The sequence below is a fragment of the Stegostoma tigrinum genome, chromosome 5, assembly GCF_030684315.1.
Source record: "Stegostoma tigrinum isolate sSteTig4 chromosome 5, sSteTig4.hap1, whole genome shotgun sequence".
Taxonomy (NCBI): domain Eukaryota; kingdom Metazoa; phylum Chordata; class Chondrichthyes; order Orectolobiformes; family Stegostomatidae; genus Stegostoma; species Stegostoma tigrinum.
In genome coordinates, this window is record NC_081358.1 from 32796298 (window position 1) to 32815811 (window position 19514).

The 19514-nt window shown below is 38.7% G+C and overlaps 1 protein-coding gene across 6 annotated transcripts in view; it reads left to right on the top strand.

Moving 5' to 3' along the window:
• Positions 1–19514, top strand: part of LOC125452090 (cytochrome P450 7B1) — a 277642-nt gene that overhangs the window by 235642 nt on the left and 22486 nt on the right. For 4 of the 6 annotated variants that reach the window (XM_048530069.2, XM_059645892.1, XM_048530068.2 and 1 more), the window contains exons 2-3: positions 12019–12152; positions 16537–17127. In XM_048530069.2, coding sequence (XP_048386026.2) covers positions 12019–12152; positions 16537–17127 — 725 coding nt within the window. Of the gene's footprint in view, positions 1–2143; positions 2223–12018; positions 12153–12531; positions 12691–16536; positions 17128–19514 lie in introns of those variants that run through there. The other 2 variants (XM_048530071.2, XM_048530070.2) reach the window with 2 other exon arrangements.

Consider the following 19514-nt stretch of genomic DNA (forward strand, 5'->3'; position numbering starts at 1 on the left):
TTCTATGTTGAAATCATCAGTGATAAGGAGCAGATTTTCCCTGGCTTATTTATATACTGGTGCACATCCTTATCGGTATAAGAGCATAAGATACGAGAGCAGAATTCGGTCCATCATGTCTACTTCACCATTCAATCATGGATGATATTTCTCTCAGCCCCATTCTCTTGCTTTCTCTCCATAGCCCTTGATCTCCTTACTCCTCAAGAACCTATCAAGCTCTGTCTTAAATACACACAATGACCTGGCTTCCACAGCTCTCTGTGGCAAAGGGAGTGTCACAGATGAATGACCCTCCGGCTAAAGAAATTCTTCCTCATTTCAGCTCTAAAGGGCCATTCCTTCACTCTGAGGCTGCGCCCTCGACTCCTAGTTTGAACGAATGAATGAATGAATGATTTATTGTCAGGTGAATGAATAGTTTTATTGTCACGCATATTTTACAGTGAGAAAAACTGAAAAATACAGTGAAAAGCTTTTCCACTGTTGCCAAAATCCGGCACCATTTTGAGATTTTGAGAATAAGAAAAAAAATGTAGAAAGATTATAGCTTAAAGAGACTCCATCAGCCCTGAGCCAGCCTATATCAACGATGCCTGTCTATCCTGCACTGCCTTGCAGCTGTCAACACCGGACCCAACCAACTTTGAAGTCACAACTCTTCAGGCGCCATCTTTTGCTGCTGGGCCTACCTTGCTGATGTCACCTCCGCCCGATGGAGCAGCTGCTGATCCTGATGCTAGTTCTGTGGTCACCCAGGAAACGTAAGTAGGGGCACACTTACCGCCACCACAAGGTGTATGCTGGTCCCGCTCACCACTGGCAATGCTGTCTGAGCTCAGGACCGGATGTAAGTAAGGCAAAGGAGAAGGTAAGAAACAAGAAAGCAGAAAATAAAGAAAAGAAATGCTGTCAGAGCGAACGAGCCCCAGCTCAGGAGCCCTACTCTGCGCCTTCTTGATGACCTACTAGTCTATCCCATTCATGCAAACATCTTCCCTCTATCCAAACCTATCAGTGTTCTGTATTTTTCAGTCAGATCAGATTCCGTCACCAACTAGCCCCAACCTTCTAAACTACAGAGAGTGCGGACCCAGGGTCCTTAGTTGGTCCTCATATGGCAAGCCCATCATCAGCTCAGCCCCTCAAAGTAACAGGTAGCAACATCCCTCTTCAAGATATTATACACTGACAAATAATATCACACAACTGAATTTAATTAAGTATAAGCCCCTACTTAGATACAGATATTAAAATTTAATCTTGTAGAAACTGGGAGTGGGAGTAGGCCATTCAGCCATTCAAGCTTGCTACAATGTTCATTATGATCGTGGCGGATCGTCTATATCAGTGCCATGTATCTGTACCACTTGGTGGCTTTCAAATCTAAAAACAATTAACCTTCTTCATGAATATTTCTTGTGTTATAGTAGAGAAATTTGGAATGTTTCCGTGGCAGTTCATAGAATGTGTTGACCCTTGGTTGACCTGCTACATTCACATTCTAGCAGAGTGGCAGCATGCAGGGGGATTTTGAGAAGATAAGTCACACCGTATTCTATGGTTGTGAGAGCCCACTGAATACCCTCATCTTCTTCATTAAAATTCTTGATTTGGAATTAGTGTTGACTCAATTCCTGACACCCAAATAAATTACATTAGCAAAATGTCAAGGCCATTCTATCCATTTTAGTCCATTGTATGTGCTGCAAGGCTTTTCCTCTTTAACCTTGGTAAGCTGCCCCTGTTTGTCTGAGATCTAGAATGCTTCTTGCATTATTTGAAACGATCCAAATGATTTCTGGAAATGTTGCGTGCATTCACCATGTGTGAAATCTGAACGTCAGTAACATGAATTTACAGAAAAAATGCACAGGAAATTGTCACGTCTGATCTGCTCCTCCTGCTTGCTGTGCTTTAGGTCTTGTGCAGTCAGTGCTTCTTTGGAAAATCTGGACGCTGCATAGCTGAGCCGTTGGTGTCCTGTGCATTGACGTTTCTATGCAATACCAGAGAAAGAACCTCACTTAGCCACTTCTGCATGTTCTGATGGTGGGCTTAGTACTAGACACCATTCATAACATACTGTTGGATCAGTGAGATTATAGGAAAGGGAAGGATGAAGGTTACGTACTGCAGGGGAGATTAGTGTCGGGTAATGAGTTGCAGAATTCTTCCAGACAGATCTGGATTAACGTTTTCCCACGCTGGCAGAAAATTAGGTATCTTAAAGCAGACCTTTTCTGTGAATTGTTGCCATGTATAATAGCTATTAAATATGTATAACTAAATGAAGTGGAGAAATATTTTTGTTAAAATAATTCATTTTTGAGAGGGCCATAATCTACACCAAAAGTGGCAGTCTCTTTGGGATATGGCGAAGCATTTTTGTGTTTGCATGCATGTCATTTTGTATTTCTTGACACTTAATGGAGTCAGAATGATCTCTTGTTTGTAACAAAAAGCCTGAAAATTGTGCTACATTTCTTTGCTAAGTAAGTATTGTAAGATGAATTATCGTTAGATTTTCCCCTTTGGTACACACATTCTTTTGACACGGTGTTTAATAATGTTAAGCCTAACGCTGCTGATCTAAACATGTCTGAAGTAAACGATGACCCTTGCGTCTCCATGATTGCGAAACGTCTCTCTGATGTGAGTTCATGGACCTGGAATATTAAGTTAATTTTGCCCTGGATTTTTGAGTTGCATCCTCTTTACCCCGCGGAAACACTGTGAGGAATACAGCTTTTGACCAAATGACAGAGCGTGGATGGTACAATTAAGTGCATTAAATTAGAATATGACAAAAAGCCTGTCTAAATATTTGTCACAATGTTACCTATTCAATGTAATATTTGTTCATAAACTGAAAGCAGACAACCACGGACGCTTGCTTTTCTAAATAATAGGTGAGTTTTCATTGATGCTTTATCTGCTTTGAAAGGATAATTGAGGACATGGTGTAAGTTGTCAGAGTTCAAGATATAATGATTTGGACTATAATCTAGGATTAAACTTTGTTTCATTTCTATTTCAGCCAGAATTAACTCTCTGAATGCTGAGTGTGCTTAGCAATATATGTACAGTCCAGCTGACAATTGCAGTGCTGTTGTGGAAAATGTGTCTGAAATATTGCTTAGATATTGCAAATAAGAACAATGTACTCTATTAGAAGAATGCAGAATACTTTATTTCTCATTTGCACCAGAGGAGCAATTTAGAACTGTTACAATTTATATGCTGTCCTGGATATAAAATTATGTGACTTCTGTTGTATTGGTATAGCAGCGATGTATTTTTGACTTTATAAAGAACCGCAGCAAAATGGTTTCAAGATGCTGTAAACTAGAGCTGTAGCACATGCATTTGTGCTCCTTTCTCAATTATTTTCATTGTGAGCTTGGTTTTAGAAAAACCTCTCAGAAAGGAACGAGTATACGTGAGACTTCTCTCTGCTGGATAAAAAGGAATTCATCCAGGAAAGATTTGCCAAGACTGGTCTTGGGTATGACGGTTAATGATAGCTTGAGGGAAGCACTTCCCCAGGGTCTAACAGTTGTCCGTTGTTACCTTTTGGTGACTAGCATATGTCATGGGAGAATGTGAAAGACAATGAGAAAAAGGTGACTTTATGTGAAAGAAAAATATAGGAACTGTTCTGAAGAACAGAATAGGAACTCTTCATTTTCTGAAGAAGGATCTAGGCCAGAAACGTCAGCCTTCCTGCTCCTCTGATGCTGCTTGGACTGCTGTGTTCATCCAGCTCTACACCTTGTTATCTCAGATTCTCCAGCATTTGCAGCTGTTACTATCTCTGGGACTGTTAATAAGATGCATTTTCAAAGTCAGTAATTGGATGCAATTCCTTTGAGTGAAAGTGACTCCATAAATACTAGGTTAATATGGCTACATGAATTTGCATGCAACATATAGTAGTAAAACTGTATGGTCCTTTGATCTTCAATTAGATTTGAGCAAAATATATCTTGTGATTAATCAAAATAAGTTGTTTTACATCGAATATAAGTAATGTTCACACTTGAAATGTAAATGTGTTGGTCACTGAAATTATTTCATCTCTTGATAACTTTTTAGTGCTGAAATGGATTGACAAGATAAATATACCATTAGTTACATATCTGTTTGAAATAACAGAAAACAAAAAGAACAAGGTCCTAATGTGATAAGAACAGTTCCAAAATTGCTAAAATGAGGTGAAATTCAAGATTGTAATACTGAACCTATTTGTATTGTTTTCTTGTCCAATAATATTTTTGCTGCCAAAGTGTATAGAAAAGTATCATACTTTGTGGTCATGAATGGGTCAGGACCTGACAGGTGGGCCTAGTTTAGTTTGGCATTATGTTCGGCATGGACTGATTGGACTGAAGGGTCTGCTTCCATGCTGCATATTTCCAAGTCTATACATGAAATTATGATTTAGAATATCATAAGATGTGCATCAAGTAAGTATAACGTCCTGTGAGCTCAGTGAGCTGCAGATTACGTATTGGTATTGCATAAGTATGATTATTTTAGGAGTTGTTCCAAAGCAGTTAAGCAATTCATGCTTATTTCGACAACAAGGAGAAGTCTGTTGGTACCTTACTAAACGCCAAATGAAGAGGAGCATGCTTTAGTGAGAGGAGGAACAAGAAGTTGCTAAACCCAAACTATTTTTGGGTGTTCTCTTGAGGGTGACTTAAGATGGGTGCTGGCAAATATCTAGTAGCAGATCAGTAGTCAGTATTCTTAGTTGAAGACTGGCACAAAGCATAAAGGAAGTTGAAAAGTAAGTGGGAAATCCATCAATGTGAAACAGTGTTTAAATTAAAATTTTTAAACCTGTAAGTGCTTTTACAATATTTATATTCGTCATAAAGATTTACAGCACAGAAAAAGGACCATCGAGTCCGTGCTGGTCAAAACAACCACATAGATGCTGCTTGGCCTGCTGTGTTCATCCAGCTCCACACTTTGTTACCTTGGATTCCCCAGCATCTGCAGTTCCCATTTTTTCTGATCTCACTATTCTAATCCCATTTTCCAACACATGGGTCATTGTATGCCCATGAGGCATTGCATGTCACTTAGAAACTCTCACAACAATTAAAAAGTATTTCTATCTCCATGACTCTTAGAGGCAGTGAGTAATATCCTTGCCTTGAATAATCTCAAAATAATTTGTTAATGTGGTTGCATAAACATTCACACCTTTCACCAACACAACAGTCAAGATAAGCCACAGATTTCCTTGGTATTAAATATTATGGGTTCAGAGGTTTGTTAACCATGCATATTGTGCATTCAATCAAAAATATTCATATCAGCAAACTGAAATCGAACATTCATTCAGTAAAACTTTGTTAACAGTTTATACTGTATAAAACATGTACTACAATGTGTAACCAATGTTTAGGCACTATTCGTGGAGTTTTCAAGGCACTTTTGTTATGTAATTGATTCTGAAGATATGTCATATTAGATTGCAAACATTACCTTTGTTGGACCTTATACAGACCCTTGTACTGGCTTGAGTTTCTTTAGCACCTCCTGTTTTCATTGAAAATGAATATGGGTATATGTATAGGAAGGATTTAGAGGGATATGGGCCAAATGCTGGCAAATGGGACTGGATTAATTTGGGATATCTGGTCAGCATGGATGAGTTAGACCAAAGGGTCTGTCACGTGAGGTTCATTTCTATGACACTAAAATGCGGTCTGGTTGACTAATTCCCCTGATGGTGATTTGTTACAGACAGCCCAGACATTCCTATCTCCAAGCCAGTAGGTTGATGTATTGAGGTCTTTTACTATTTTCACATTTCAAAGAAGATCATAGAATCCCTACAGTGTGGAAACAGGCCCTTTGGCCCAACAAGTCCACACCAACCCTCAAAATATCTCACCCAGACCCATCTCCCTATAACCCACCTAATCTACACATCCCTGAATACTTACAAGCAATTTAGCATGGCCAATCCACCTGGCCTGCGCATCTTTGGACTGTGGGAGGAAACCAGAGCACCCTGAGGAAGCCCACACAGACACGGGGAGAATGTGCAAACTCCACACATACGGTCGCCCGTGGGTGGAATTGAACCTGGGTCCCTGGTGCTGTGAGGCAGCAATGCTAACCACTGAGCCACCGTGTCTGAATTTTACACCATCTTCTTGCACGAGAGAGTGGCATACAATGGGTGTGAGACCATTGGAAGGGACATACTCACTCTAGAAAAGCTTGCAACCTTATGAGCGGAGACCACAAAACTTTTTAAGAGATACTGTCCTGGTGTGGACGGTGGCAACGTTGGAGCCAAATTTCTCGCAGTTAGTCACTGAACTCTTACACTATTGTGTTGGCATCTCTGCTAAGCTGTATCAAATATTAGCTTCCAACCACCCTTTTTGTGTTCTATTCTCAAAATACTAGCATTCAACTATTCAAAGTTTCTGAATTTCTTTTCCTGCAGATTTAAGGCATAGAGAGTGTCAGGTGTAGGAAGCATATCACAGGCTACCTCTCTATCAACGATTACCATGAAGAGAAAAATATGTGGGGTCACAGTTTAGGAGGACAGTATGATAAACTACAGGACATCCATGGATGGCTACATAGATCTGCAGTCCCAACTCCTTTCAGCTCAATCCCTCTCACTTTTGTTTTTTTTGTCCCCAGGGTTTTCCCTCGAGGATAATTAATAAGCACTTGACACCAATTTATAACAGAACAGGAGGGAACCAAAAGACAAAGAAAGATTTTTACGATTACCATGTCCTGTTTTTCTATCTCATCTGAAACCTCTAACAGTACTGCACACTCTTAGTATTTTGAGTATAGAAGTTAGAAATGATACTTCTTGGGCATTCAATGATGATGATATTTTCTGGAAATCAAGTGTAATGTGCTTGTGTGGATAATGTAAATTCAGCTCAGAGTCACAACTGAAAATTGAAACCCAGATTTTGGGATAGGTTGAGATCTTCAAGGAAAAACATTGAAGGCATTAAAACACACAGGACAGTTACCAAAACAAAATGAACCATTTTGTTGTGATATTTATTCATCATTTTGTTTAATTGTTTTGGAATTTAAAATAATTCAGTTGGTATAAAAATGTTGTTTACCAACAATTCAAAGAGGGTTTTGTGCAGTGGAAAGTTGATGGATATATGACAATCTCAGAGTGCTATGCTCTTGAAATTGTGTGTTTCAGTGTGTCATCTTTAAAATTGAAAATAACCACAATGGTAAAATTTACAGGACTTATAGATACTGCAACCCCTGTAACAGTTAAGAAATTCATACCTATCAAACTGAATTTAATGCAATATATAGTAAAAAATAACACCCTGAAATTTATAGTGTACTTGGAAAAATGGAGCATGTTGTGAAATGTATTCTCAAAATATATGTTCGAAAATGTGGAATTTGAATTTTGCAGTCACTGTCAATCACTTTGCATAATATTTTGCCTTAGATAGCATAAGCACATCAGTTTTTCTGCTATCTCAACATGGGCATCACCCCTAGAGGACTGTTAGTATCATATAAGTTATCCTTCAAATGTAATGCATGCTATTTTCTGTGTAACATTTTAAAAATGTTTGAATAGAGAGAACAAATATAGAAGGTGTCAGTGTTGACTTAAGATGCCACACCTTTTCAAAGACATTGTCAGAGGCTGGCAATGAGCCTCTCAGTGACCTAGCTCAGCAATTACATCTCATAGTCTTAAAAGGACACTCTTAAGTTAAGACTGTGAGCTGTAATTGCTCATTGCCAGCCACTGACTATATCTTTGAAAAGGTGTGACACCTTAAGTCAACTCAGACACCATCGATATTTGTTCTCTCTATTAAAAGATTTTTAAAATGTTACATAGAAAATACAATGCCTTACCCTAAGTTATATACAGCTTTATACATTACATGCTATAATGTTGCTGATTATTTACAAATAACATCTTGGTATGATCGCTCATATCAATTCAATCTCAGTACAGGCAACACAGCTAAGGAAGAAACAAAATTACTGATTCTTGCTACAGAGCCAGCCTCAAAGCACAAATTCATTGTTTAAAACTAACAACATCAAGCACTAATGAACAGTTTGAAATGTTGTGAGAAATACTGAACTGTATTAAAAAAAACGCTGAATTAATTATGTTAAATGGATAGAAACCAAAGCTACTACCAAAACAAACCTATATATCTTGAGACATACTTCATGTTATAAAGAGGTTTTACTCCAAACCTTTAAGATAAAAGCAATTTGTTTGGTTATTTTATCACTTGCAGTAAAGTCATTATGCTGAACTTAGGTTTAATTACTGATTCAGGCAGAGTACACAAGTATTAAAACCAGGATGGTCATTGAAAGATTGAAACAAACTATATGGTCAATAATGTGGGATGATGCACCTGTATGTATGATGGGGGGGACATTTAAAGTAAAGCACAACACTTCTAAAGGAAAGAAAAGAAATCATAAGATCCACTGCCTGAGAATAAGTCACCCGAGCAGGCAGTGTGAGCTCTGCTGCATCACACAAATCACTCCATAAGGAATGATGACTAAAGCTCATTACCTGCCAAAGTCATGGAATAAGTTTACAAATGAAAATTATGCAAAAATGCTGTTCTACGTAAGAGAACAAATATGAACTAAAATTATCCAATACAGTAAGCTTTTAGTGTAAATAATTATTTTTAAGCCTTTAAGTAAGAAGTTATGTGAAGCAACTCTCCTTGCTAATGTTTATTACTTCTCATTTTGCAATGATTAAAACTACCCTGAAGACTGTGATTTGATACTAAATTAAGTGGGGAATTCTGAGTTGATGAAACAGCATTTATCTAGGAATGTTATTGTGATGATTAGATTTAAAACCAATTCAAATCATTCTACAGCCAACCATTGAAAGCCGAACCTTTAAATTTGCCTTGTTGTTAAATCTACATACATTCAATTTTAAATATATTAAAAGCTTTGATTTTACTAAAAAAAAGCTGTATATGTAATCTTACTTTATCAAATTACTTTAATCTCTCCTGGAAAATCCATTTGTTTGCAATTTTTTGTTCTCACTTTTTATTTAAAGTTATTTCAAATGGCATAAATGTAACTCTAGAATTAAACTAAGAAAAATAATTTGTTTTAGATATTCATCGAACCACATTAAATTGTTCCTAAAATGTCAAGTCAACTTCTTGATTGTTTTATTTGTATTATCAGTTCTATCATAAAATGACCTACATTACATGAAGCAACATTCAGTTATCTAACATCATAAGCCATTTGGCTTTGTTTAAGATCAAAAGATTAGAAGTTTACTAAGTGGTCACTTACTATTGGTTTCATTTTAGGTCATACCCAATATATTTATACTGACTGTATAAACTGAAAGTATTATGTTTTAAAGCTCTAATTCATAGATTTTTTAAAAATGCTTGCAGAAAATAATGTAAAACAGAAATGTTAGTCGAGAGACTGAGGGACCTGTAACTCAGTTCTCTTCATATTCCTGATGAAAGTCCCATTTATCTTTCCAAGGAATATATTCTTTTTATTCATGATATACTTATAATTTCAAGCACAATTTTACTAGGTTTCAATCAGTTCTTAAGCCCTTAAGGTGAGCAAATGCCAGATTTAATTATATATTACATTGCATTTAACTTAATTGAGAAATAATGTCATACTATGAAGCAGCATTAAGAACCCTTGCAGATTGTACAGTTATACAGAATATTAATGACTAAATAAAGACTTTGCTACTTCTTTTCGGAATAAAATTATCTTATTAAAATCTTGCATGTTATGGTGCAGCTGGAATTGCATCGAAAATATATTTTAAGCATAAGCGTATAAGCATGTTACATAGCTATTTGTTTCCACAACTATATGTTAAAATTCCTCAACTAAGTATTAAAGTTTGGCTATTAGGTATTTTCACTAACTGGCGTTATTTTGCGTTAATTTACCTGTAAGTAATACAACAAATTATGAATCTTAAAGCTGTACTGGACAAACATTTCAATATTTAGAGCAGCTGTAAAACTAATACACATTGGAAACTTCTGATATTTCTGTATGTTCAAAAATTGTTTGAAATCAATTTTAATAAAGGAAAGAAGTGGAACATTAATATCAGTACTGCTTCTTGTTAGAGGATTGCTCCCAGTTTATTCCTACAAAAGCATTATGTCCATTTTTCTGCATGTGACAGAATTCCCCTGCTGTAAAATCAGTCAGAGACCTGATATGGATATGCTTAACACTCTGCTTATATAAATTGGATAACTACCTGCAGTAATCACCACCATCCATCTAGTATCAGAAGTGAAAGGCTTTGTATAGATCCCCTTTGCTCAGAGCTTGTTGAATATTTCACCATGTTAGCTCTTGTGTTAGTTTTGTGAACATTTTAGGGCACTTTTAGTTGTTTGAAAATTGACCTCACATGCTTAACTTACACTTAATTTTGCTACTGATGCATCACTGGCATTTTTGCCATATAAAGTACACAATTAAAATTTTATTCTTTGCTTTTTGTCTCACATACAATAATAGTTATTTAATTCTAAAAGCTCAAAAATTGGTTTTAAAAGAAGACAAATTTTGGACCAAATATCAAACTGTGGAATACACAGGAAACTGTATGAGGCAGTCAGTACTGTTTCTGTGCAGTATCTGTTGATAACCTTGGGCTAAAACAACAAAGAACAAAACTAGGTAAATTATTTCAGGTTAGATTCTCTGTCTGTGCTCCTTTATTTGATCTCAGCCAGGGAAGTAGGGCAGATCTTACAGCATTCCTGAGTTGAAGGGCTGGTGGGCACAATCTTCCACGAATCTCCTGAAATATCAATTTTGTTAACCGGCTGGGAAGTGCCCGTCTTATTATGAGCTCAGCTAAGATCCTATTCCATTAATGCTTGAGCAGTACACTCTTCCAATTCCTGGACCTTGATCCTTCATTGTATTGTGTGTCCATTGAATTAAAATTGTGCAAGGAGCTAAGCTTTTTGTAAAAGGAGGATGGTGTGCATGAGATAAGAAAACAAAATGAGACAAAAAAATAAAAAAAGTTGCATTCACATAAAGCCTTCTGTCAACCAGGATCATTCTGAAACATTTGACAGCCAGCATTATTGTGGTCATTACATAATGTAGAGAAATGTTCCAACAAGTTTTCACATTGCAAGTTCCCAAAAATAAACTAGATCCAAGCATTTGTTCCCACTGACATTTGTAATTTTTGCTCTATTACTTTGATAACAATGAATTTGGAAAAAAGAATTAGCTTTAAGGGACATCACAATGAGTGTGTAAAATGTAAGGCGCAATACCAAACGTTCTCACAGTAAGAATGAAAGAGGGGCTTGGTCTTTATCTGGTGCATTTGTTATTTAAGTTGCTGGAAAGTAATGTTTATGCAGTGGGTCAAAATTGTATTCCTTATGATGACAATAAATTGATGGTCCCACATAATCGTGGGGGTCAAAGACTATGTCAGTAAGATATAATTTTAGTTTTGTAAAACTGAGGAGGTTTTGGGTGAATGTTGTTCTGCAATGGTCTGTCTGAAAACTGAGCAGATATAGAAAGTCACTAAAAGGAACGTAAAGTGTTAAACCTGTTATATTTTAATTTTCTGAAGTGTCATCTCACATAGTGCCTTGGAAACTGCAGAATGTCTTAATCTGAATTGTTTTTACTTAAGACTTTGTTATATTTTGGTGACTGAGGAAATTTTGTTTACCACATTACAGTTTTAAAATAATGATATAAGAAGGGAGAGGGCCGAGATTTTAATTGCATTTACAATGGATTGTTATATTGATTATTACAAAACAACAGCAACAACATAACCAGGAATATGTTACCATCTCTTGTCTGGAAGGTAAATGAAGCTATAGGATTTCTTGAATAGTTTGCTCACTTCGCAGCAATTTGCAGTTAATTTTGTGAAAAATATCTTTCCTGTCTCTCTCTTTCTGAATATAGACCTGGAGAACCACCTCTAGAACAAGGCTGGATCCCATATTTTGGCAAGGCGTTTGAGTTCCATCGAGACTCTTTACAATTTCTTCTCTCTCATCAGCAAAAATGGGGTGACATCTTCACAGTTTACATTGCGGGTGAGTACTCATATAAACTGCCGCCTGGGCTACCTTTGACATTTATGCTGTGAATCCTTTTCATTTTTGTGATACAGCCACACAATCTGGAAAAGTTCTCACAACTGTTGTATTTAAGACAATGGCTGTGAAGTTTCCTGAAGAAAATTGCAGTTGCACTGTGCTTCCATGCAAAAATTGATGCACAGTTGAAAATTAGATTTGGCAATAAAGCTCAGGGTGTCTTCCAGTCCTGGCCGGGACCCTTCGGAATGTGGAAAGCTTTGCTAATTCAGTCTTGAATCTTTTGTGAATTTTCCACCTTAGGAAGAGCTTGTATTTTATTTTAATATACAATTAATGCTTTACAAAACAGGTTCACATGAAAAACACAAAACGATGCTCAGAATTGCTGGCACAGCTGAGACATGAAACGTGATTCCACTGATTGCAGTTTCCGACATGATGAGCAAATGATTGTCGTGCTGAAAAGTCGTAAGGGACATGAATGTCATCTTAATAAAGAAATTAAAAAGCACATCTTTCTGCAAGAAACAATGTAAATTTCTGACCTGTCGCAGAAAATAGTTCTCTAATTGGTGTTGTGTGGTGGTGCAGCAGAATCGCTTTCCCTAAACGTCATGCCGGAGTAGCAATACTGTACATCATTGTCAACAGTTCAGCAAAATCTTCCTAATAAGAGCATGGTTACATAAATGCTGTGTTTCACAAAAATAACCTACCTTGTTGAATGGATCCATCAGAAAGGCTTTCTCTCCCCCACCTTATTTTGTTCGACTAGAAATGAAGCACAATGCCAGAAAAATATTTTCAGCTGATGCACACTGTGCATTAACAAATTTTTTTAAGCGAGCAATCCGGTTATTTTTGAAGAAATTTTAGATTTTATTATTTTAAATATTCTCGTAGCAAAATTGACCTAGTACATGCATACATACATTTTTTTTTAAAACTGCAGCAAATAATGTGTGCATTCTCATTTTGACTTAAGTTACCAATACTGGCTTAAATTCTCCTTTTTTATGTTGGAAACCATGATTTTTCTACTGTTTGTTTAAACAAAATGGGGTGAAAGTTTTGTGATTTGTGAACCCCAGGAAAGAAATCTCCTTTTTACAAATGCAGTTTGGCAAAGGGTTCTAGAAGTAGCAGGCATTTTTAATTGGGTGCAGAAACAAAAGCAGAAATTGCTGGAAAAGCTCAGCAGGTCTGGCAGCATCTATGGAAGGAAATCAGAGTTAACATTTCAGGCTGAGTGACCATTCCTCAGAGCTTTTCCAGCAATTTCTGTTTTTGTTTCTGGTTTACAGCATCCACAGTTCTTTCAGCTTTTATTTAGTGTTTAACTCACTGCCACATCTCTTGTAGGCATGCCCAATTTGAAGAAGTTTTGTTGCCGTCTCCGGAGTTCTGAGGAAGGGTTAGTCGCTTTGAAACGTTGACTCTGATTTCTCTCCACAGATGGTGCCAGACTGTTTGAGTTTTTCAAGCAATTTCTACTTTTGTGCCTGATTTACAGCATCTGCAGTTCTTTCAGTTTTGTTTAATTGGGTGCAGCACGGGTTTTCTGACACAATGATGTTCTTTTTTTTTGGGGAGGCATTCAAGAAATTGTGCTCCCTGCTGAAACTTACAATGTCTGGGTACCTTTTCAGTGCCTTTTACTAAAAAAAACCCAGATGAAGACCTAGTCCCTCTTTCATTCTATGCAAATCAGAGGCCATCAGTCACTGTGTGTTCATCACCTCAATCTAGCCACCCCTGTTGATTTCTGAGATTAGGCATTGTCCTTCAGTGATGCCTCCCCAGATGTTGTCCTGAACACTACCCGGGACAGAGATCAATTTCTGCTCCCCAGTGATGACAAAAGGTGGCCATCCCAGTTAACAAAAGTAACATGGCTAGACATGGATGCAGGGGTCGAAGGCTTCCATGCCTCAGGAAACCCTGACTCCGTCGCCATAACAGGATGAATGACATCAGAGTACTGACTGTGGCTCACTCTTCCCAGACTGCTCTACTGCAATACTGATTGTGGGACACTCTTCCCAAAATGCTTCACTGCAATGCTAACTGTGGGGCACTTTTCCTAGACTGCTCCACTGTGATGCTGACTGCAAGACACTCTTCCTAGACTGCTTCACTGTGATGCTGACTGCAGAGCACTCTTTGCAGACTGCTCCACTGCAGTGCTGACCACAAACCATTCTTCCCAGACTGCTCCACTGCATTGCTGACTGTGGGACACTCTGCCCCATAACACCTCTACATATCTGCAGTAGATTGATTCCTCATGCAAATGAAGGTCTGAATTATTTAACTGCAGTTCCTAAGTAATCCTATGTAACTCCATACTGATATTCTGCAGGAAACTCAGCCGGAGGCTTTGGTCTAAAGGAAACAAATTAACTTGCACTTCATGTCAAACAAAGTTTCTTTATATATTACTGTTACAAATTAAACTTTCCCTTAATGGAAGGAATACCTTTGTACCATCACTGGCTCATACGTCTGAGTGTCAACATACGTTACTACAAAGTTATTCTGCCTGCAGTCTAGCCACTCTTGGGCTCTCTCAGTCCTGTTTGCTGCGTTTCATTATTGCTGTGATATCTTCTCTGCCACCATCAATGTCACCCCTCTCTGTCACACTCCCCTTCTTCCTGAGCTGAGGAGGCAGGTGTATCTCTCCCACTTCAAGGTTCTCACGCTATCATAGAGCTGGACCATGCATTACTAACTGGACAGCACCTGTACAAGGATTATAGCAGTGTATCTTCTGAGAGGTGCATGCAATAGAAATGCATCTTCAGAAAACCAGTTGTCTGTCCAAAGATGGCTGTAGTCAATACATGGAACAAGCAGTCCCTGAGATTGTAAATAGTTTCCATCCCTGAGTTCATTCACAAGTCGATTTGTACGCAAGTTAGACAACAATATGAAAGCAGCAATCCATAAGCGCAGGAAATGTTTAATTATATGTCTTTAAAGTGAGCCCTGCATGGGACTGCAAATGTGAGTTATGGGTGTTTGTAAATCAGGGAGCCCATGTAGTGGTTTTGACATCAGTGTGGAGGTTCCTCAACCCCTGCAACTTCCCCTCCAAGCCACACACCATCCTGACTTGGAAATAGAACATTGATCCTTCTGTGACACTGGGCCAAAATCCTGGAATTCCCTCCCTAGTGGCATTGTGGGTCTGACTGGTGCATAGATAAGGTGAATGACAAGAGTCTTTTTCTCAGAGTGGGGGAGTTCAAAACTAGGGAGCATATTTTTAAGGTGAGAGGAGAAAGATTTAAGAAGACATGAGGGGCATCTTTTTTACACAGAGTGGTTCATGTGTGGAATGAATTTCCAGAGGAAGTGATGGATGCAGGTGCAGTTACAGTGGGCAAAAGACGTTTGGATAAGTTCATGAATGGGAAATATTTGGAGAGATATGGACCAAGGGCAGGCAGATGGAACTAGTTTAATTTGAGAGCATGGTTAGCATGGACTGGTTCGACGCAAGGGTCCGTTTCCATGCTGTTGGACACAGTGATTCAATAACTATGAGGAAAATCACCATCTGCTCAAGGGCTATTAGGGCTGGGGAAGAAATGCTGGCCCAGCCAACAACGCCCACATCCCATGAGTGAATTAAAAACAAACAAAATGAATTTAGAACAAATGAAACAAACAACTATCCTGGAGCTGAGATAACAATGTGTGGAGCTGGATGAACACAGGAGGCCAAGCAGCATCTTAGGAGCACAAAAGCTGATGCTTTGGGCCTAGACGCTTCATCAGAAAAGGCCTAGGCCCGAAACGTCAGCTTTTTTGCTCCTAAGATGCTGCTTGGCGTGCTGTGTTCATCTAGCTCCACACTTTGTTATCTCGGATTCTGCAGCATCTGCAGTTCCCATTATTTCTGTCCTGGACCTGGTTGTAAGCTGTTTCTCCCTTGATCTAATTCAAACATAAGTGCTGATGCTTTTGCTAATCATGCTGATGAGCTAATATTATCCAATATAAATCAGATATTAAAAAAAAATCCTAGTTTATAAGCCACATATGAACTCATCAGGTAAGTTGGGGACAAACACATGACACAGCCTCCTAGTGTAATTAGCAAAGCCTTGGATCACTTTGATGGTTATTAAAATTTGAAAGGTGAGATATATTTTTGCAGCATGTTTGATAGGATTTCGAACGGTGAGAGAAAGAGGCAGGGAGGCTGGGAGTGAGGATGGTGAATGGGGATGCATGGTGAAATTGGCAGCTCGAGATGCAACGTAGTCAATCGACCGACTCGCGGTTTGTTATAGATAGAATCGAGAGTTATGTGAAAGAAATGATTTTCCTTAATGCAGTGTTTTTCTGTCTGACTTTTCTTTTATAGGCAAGTACATGACTTTTATTTTAAATCCGTTCCTTTATCAATTTGTGGTTCAGTGCAGCAAGCAATTAGACTTTCAAGGATTTTCATTGGTGACATCAGCTAAGGTTTTTGGCCACCCTTATCTTAATGATCCCAAAATACCAGTATCCAATGAAGAAATTCACAAGTACTACTCCTACCTAATGGGTGAGGAGCTAAATATTTTGAATGGAAGTTCTATGAAGAATCTTCAGAGAGTTATGAAACAAGAGCAACTGGGGCCAGAGTGGAGAACAGAGAATATGTATGATTTTTGTTGCCGCATCATAACTGAAGCCACTTATTTAACTCTGTATGGAAGGGCTCCCAAGGATGAGCAAGAAGAAATCACTGAATTAAGAAAGAAATTTATTAAATTTGACAAAATGTTTCCCTATCTGGTTGCAAGGATCCCCATCGAGCTTCTAGGCAACACCAAAGTGATTCGCAAAGAACTGACCAGTTATTTCACAGGTAGAAGATTGAATCAACGGCTAAACATAGCAAATGTGATCAAAAAGAGGAAGAACTTCCTTGAGACATATTCATATCTCCAAGATCATCAAAGGGCAGGTAAGCAAAAAAGAATATCCACATCAGCAATCTTTCACCATTTATTGAACATTACAAATGAAACAAAATCTCAATCTGTTGGCCCACCGTGGCTATTTCAAGGAACGTGAGGTCATACAGTGAGACCGTTTGATCAGTTCGCGTTTTGCTGGGATCGATGTCACCGTGACTTTGAATATTTTCAGCACTAAGGCTTGACTTTGAAACGTAGATTAATGGAATGAAAGTCACCTCTGTAATAAATGCTGTTTTTGATTAAAATAAGTAATGCAGGGAGCATCCTGGGAAGGTGAGAAAAAAAATGGGCGGCCTGGTGGCTCGGTGGATAGCACTGCAGCCTCACAGCACCAGGGACCCAGGTTCGATTCCAGCCTCGGTTAACTGTCCGTGTGGAGTTTGCGCATTCTCGCTGTGTCTGCGTGGGTTTTCTCCGGGTGCTCCGGTTTCCTCCCAGAGTCCAAAGATGTGAGGGCTAGGTGGATTGGCCATGTTAAATTGCCCATAGTGTACAGGGGTGTGTGAGGGTGATGGGTCTGGGTTGGATGCTGCAAGGGGCAGTGTGGACTTGTTGGGCTGAAGGGCCTGTTTCCACACTGTACAGAATCTAATCTAATCTAATAAATCTTCATGGATTGAATAATACACCACAATATGTTCTATAATTTATTATTTGTTAGTTACTTCTCTCAGAGAAGGTGGTAACAAACAGTTAAAAATGGAAATTCATGCAGTTGAGATTCCTCCTTGAGAATAAAAGTGAGTTCACATAGCAGGACGCTGATGTCAGATGAGTTTTATTAAAAAATATTTCCACAGTTAAAATGTTCAGTTCTGCCATACTGAAATCACTCACTATGATTAGCATTAATTTCATGTCGCATTTTATTTGAACGTGAAGTCCCCATAAAGGTGAGACCTGATTTTAATCCAGCACATAGGTTGCAGTCAGCTGGCAAATATTGCCTCCTGAGGGTACACCGCTTTGCTGATCGATTTGTATCCACTGTACTTTTAACTGGGATCCCAGAATATGGCGATCATTCACCGCGACCAAACTGTGGGACTAACTAGCATGAAAATACACAAGGCTTGTACACAACTGAAACTATCAGTGAAACCTGGCTTGATGATGTAGTGTAGCCTGAAGAGTTTAAGGTAAGGGCATTGAATCCCTACAATGCAGAATGAAGCCATTCAGCCCATCGAGTCTGCATCGAATCTCCAAAGAGCATCCCACCCACACCCAGATCCTCACCCTAGTACTCACATTTCCCATGGCTAACCCATCCAACCTGCACATCCATGCACATTACAAGGCAATTTAGCATGGCCAATCCACCTAACCTGCACATCTTTGGACTGTGGAAGGAAACCAGAATACCCAGAGGAAACCCATGCAGACACGGGGAGAATATGCAAACTCCACACAGACATTCATCCGAGGCTGGAATTGAACCCAGGTCCCAGGCACTGTGAGGCAGCAGTGCTAACTACTGAGCCACCATGCTGACCCTGATTGATTTTGTTTACATTTTAGGAAGGATTCTTTAGAATCAGTAGGAATGGGAATGAAGCTCTGTTCTCTTTAAGGACTGTATATGTTCCTTGTGTTGTGAATTTACTTCTGTCTCCAGCGTACATTAACTCTACAAACTGCTGATGGGAAGATTTTTGGAAATGAGTTTGTGTTTGAATGGTTTTGTTTTCTTTTTGGTGGAACTTTTGAAGAAGAACTTTCAGTAAAGTCTTTGATAAGGTTCCACATGGTGGGCTGCTCTGGAAGATTAGAATCCAGGGAGAGCTTGATGGTAGGAAGCAGAGAATAATAGTGGAAGGATGCTTTTTGGGCCGGGGAGGCCTGTGACCAGTGATGTGCCTCAGGGTTTGGTGCTGGGCCCATTGCTGTTTATTATCTGTATCAGTGATTTGGATGAAAATACACAAGTCATGATTAATAAGTTTGTGGATGACATTAAAATAGATGATATCGTGGACAGGGAGGAGGGTAATCAGCAGGATCTTGATCAGCTGGGGAAGTGGGCTGAGAAATGGCAACTGGCATTTAATCTAGGTAAGTATGAGGTGGGGCATTTTGGAATGTCAAATCAAGGTAGGAGTTTCATGATGAATGGTAGGGTCTTAAGGAGTATAGTGAAGCTGAGGGACCTAGGAGTTCAGGTGCACAAATCTCTGAAAGTGGAGCCACAGCTTCATCAGTCAGGGCATTGAGTGTGGAAGTTGGGAAGTTATATTGCAGTTGTACAGGACTTTGGTGTGACTGCAGTTGGAATATTGTGTTCAGTTTCGGTCACCTTGCTATAGGAAGGATGTTATTAGACTGGAAAGAGTGCAGAAGGAACTTATAAGGATATTGCCAGGATTCAAAG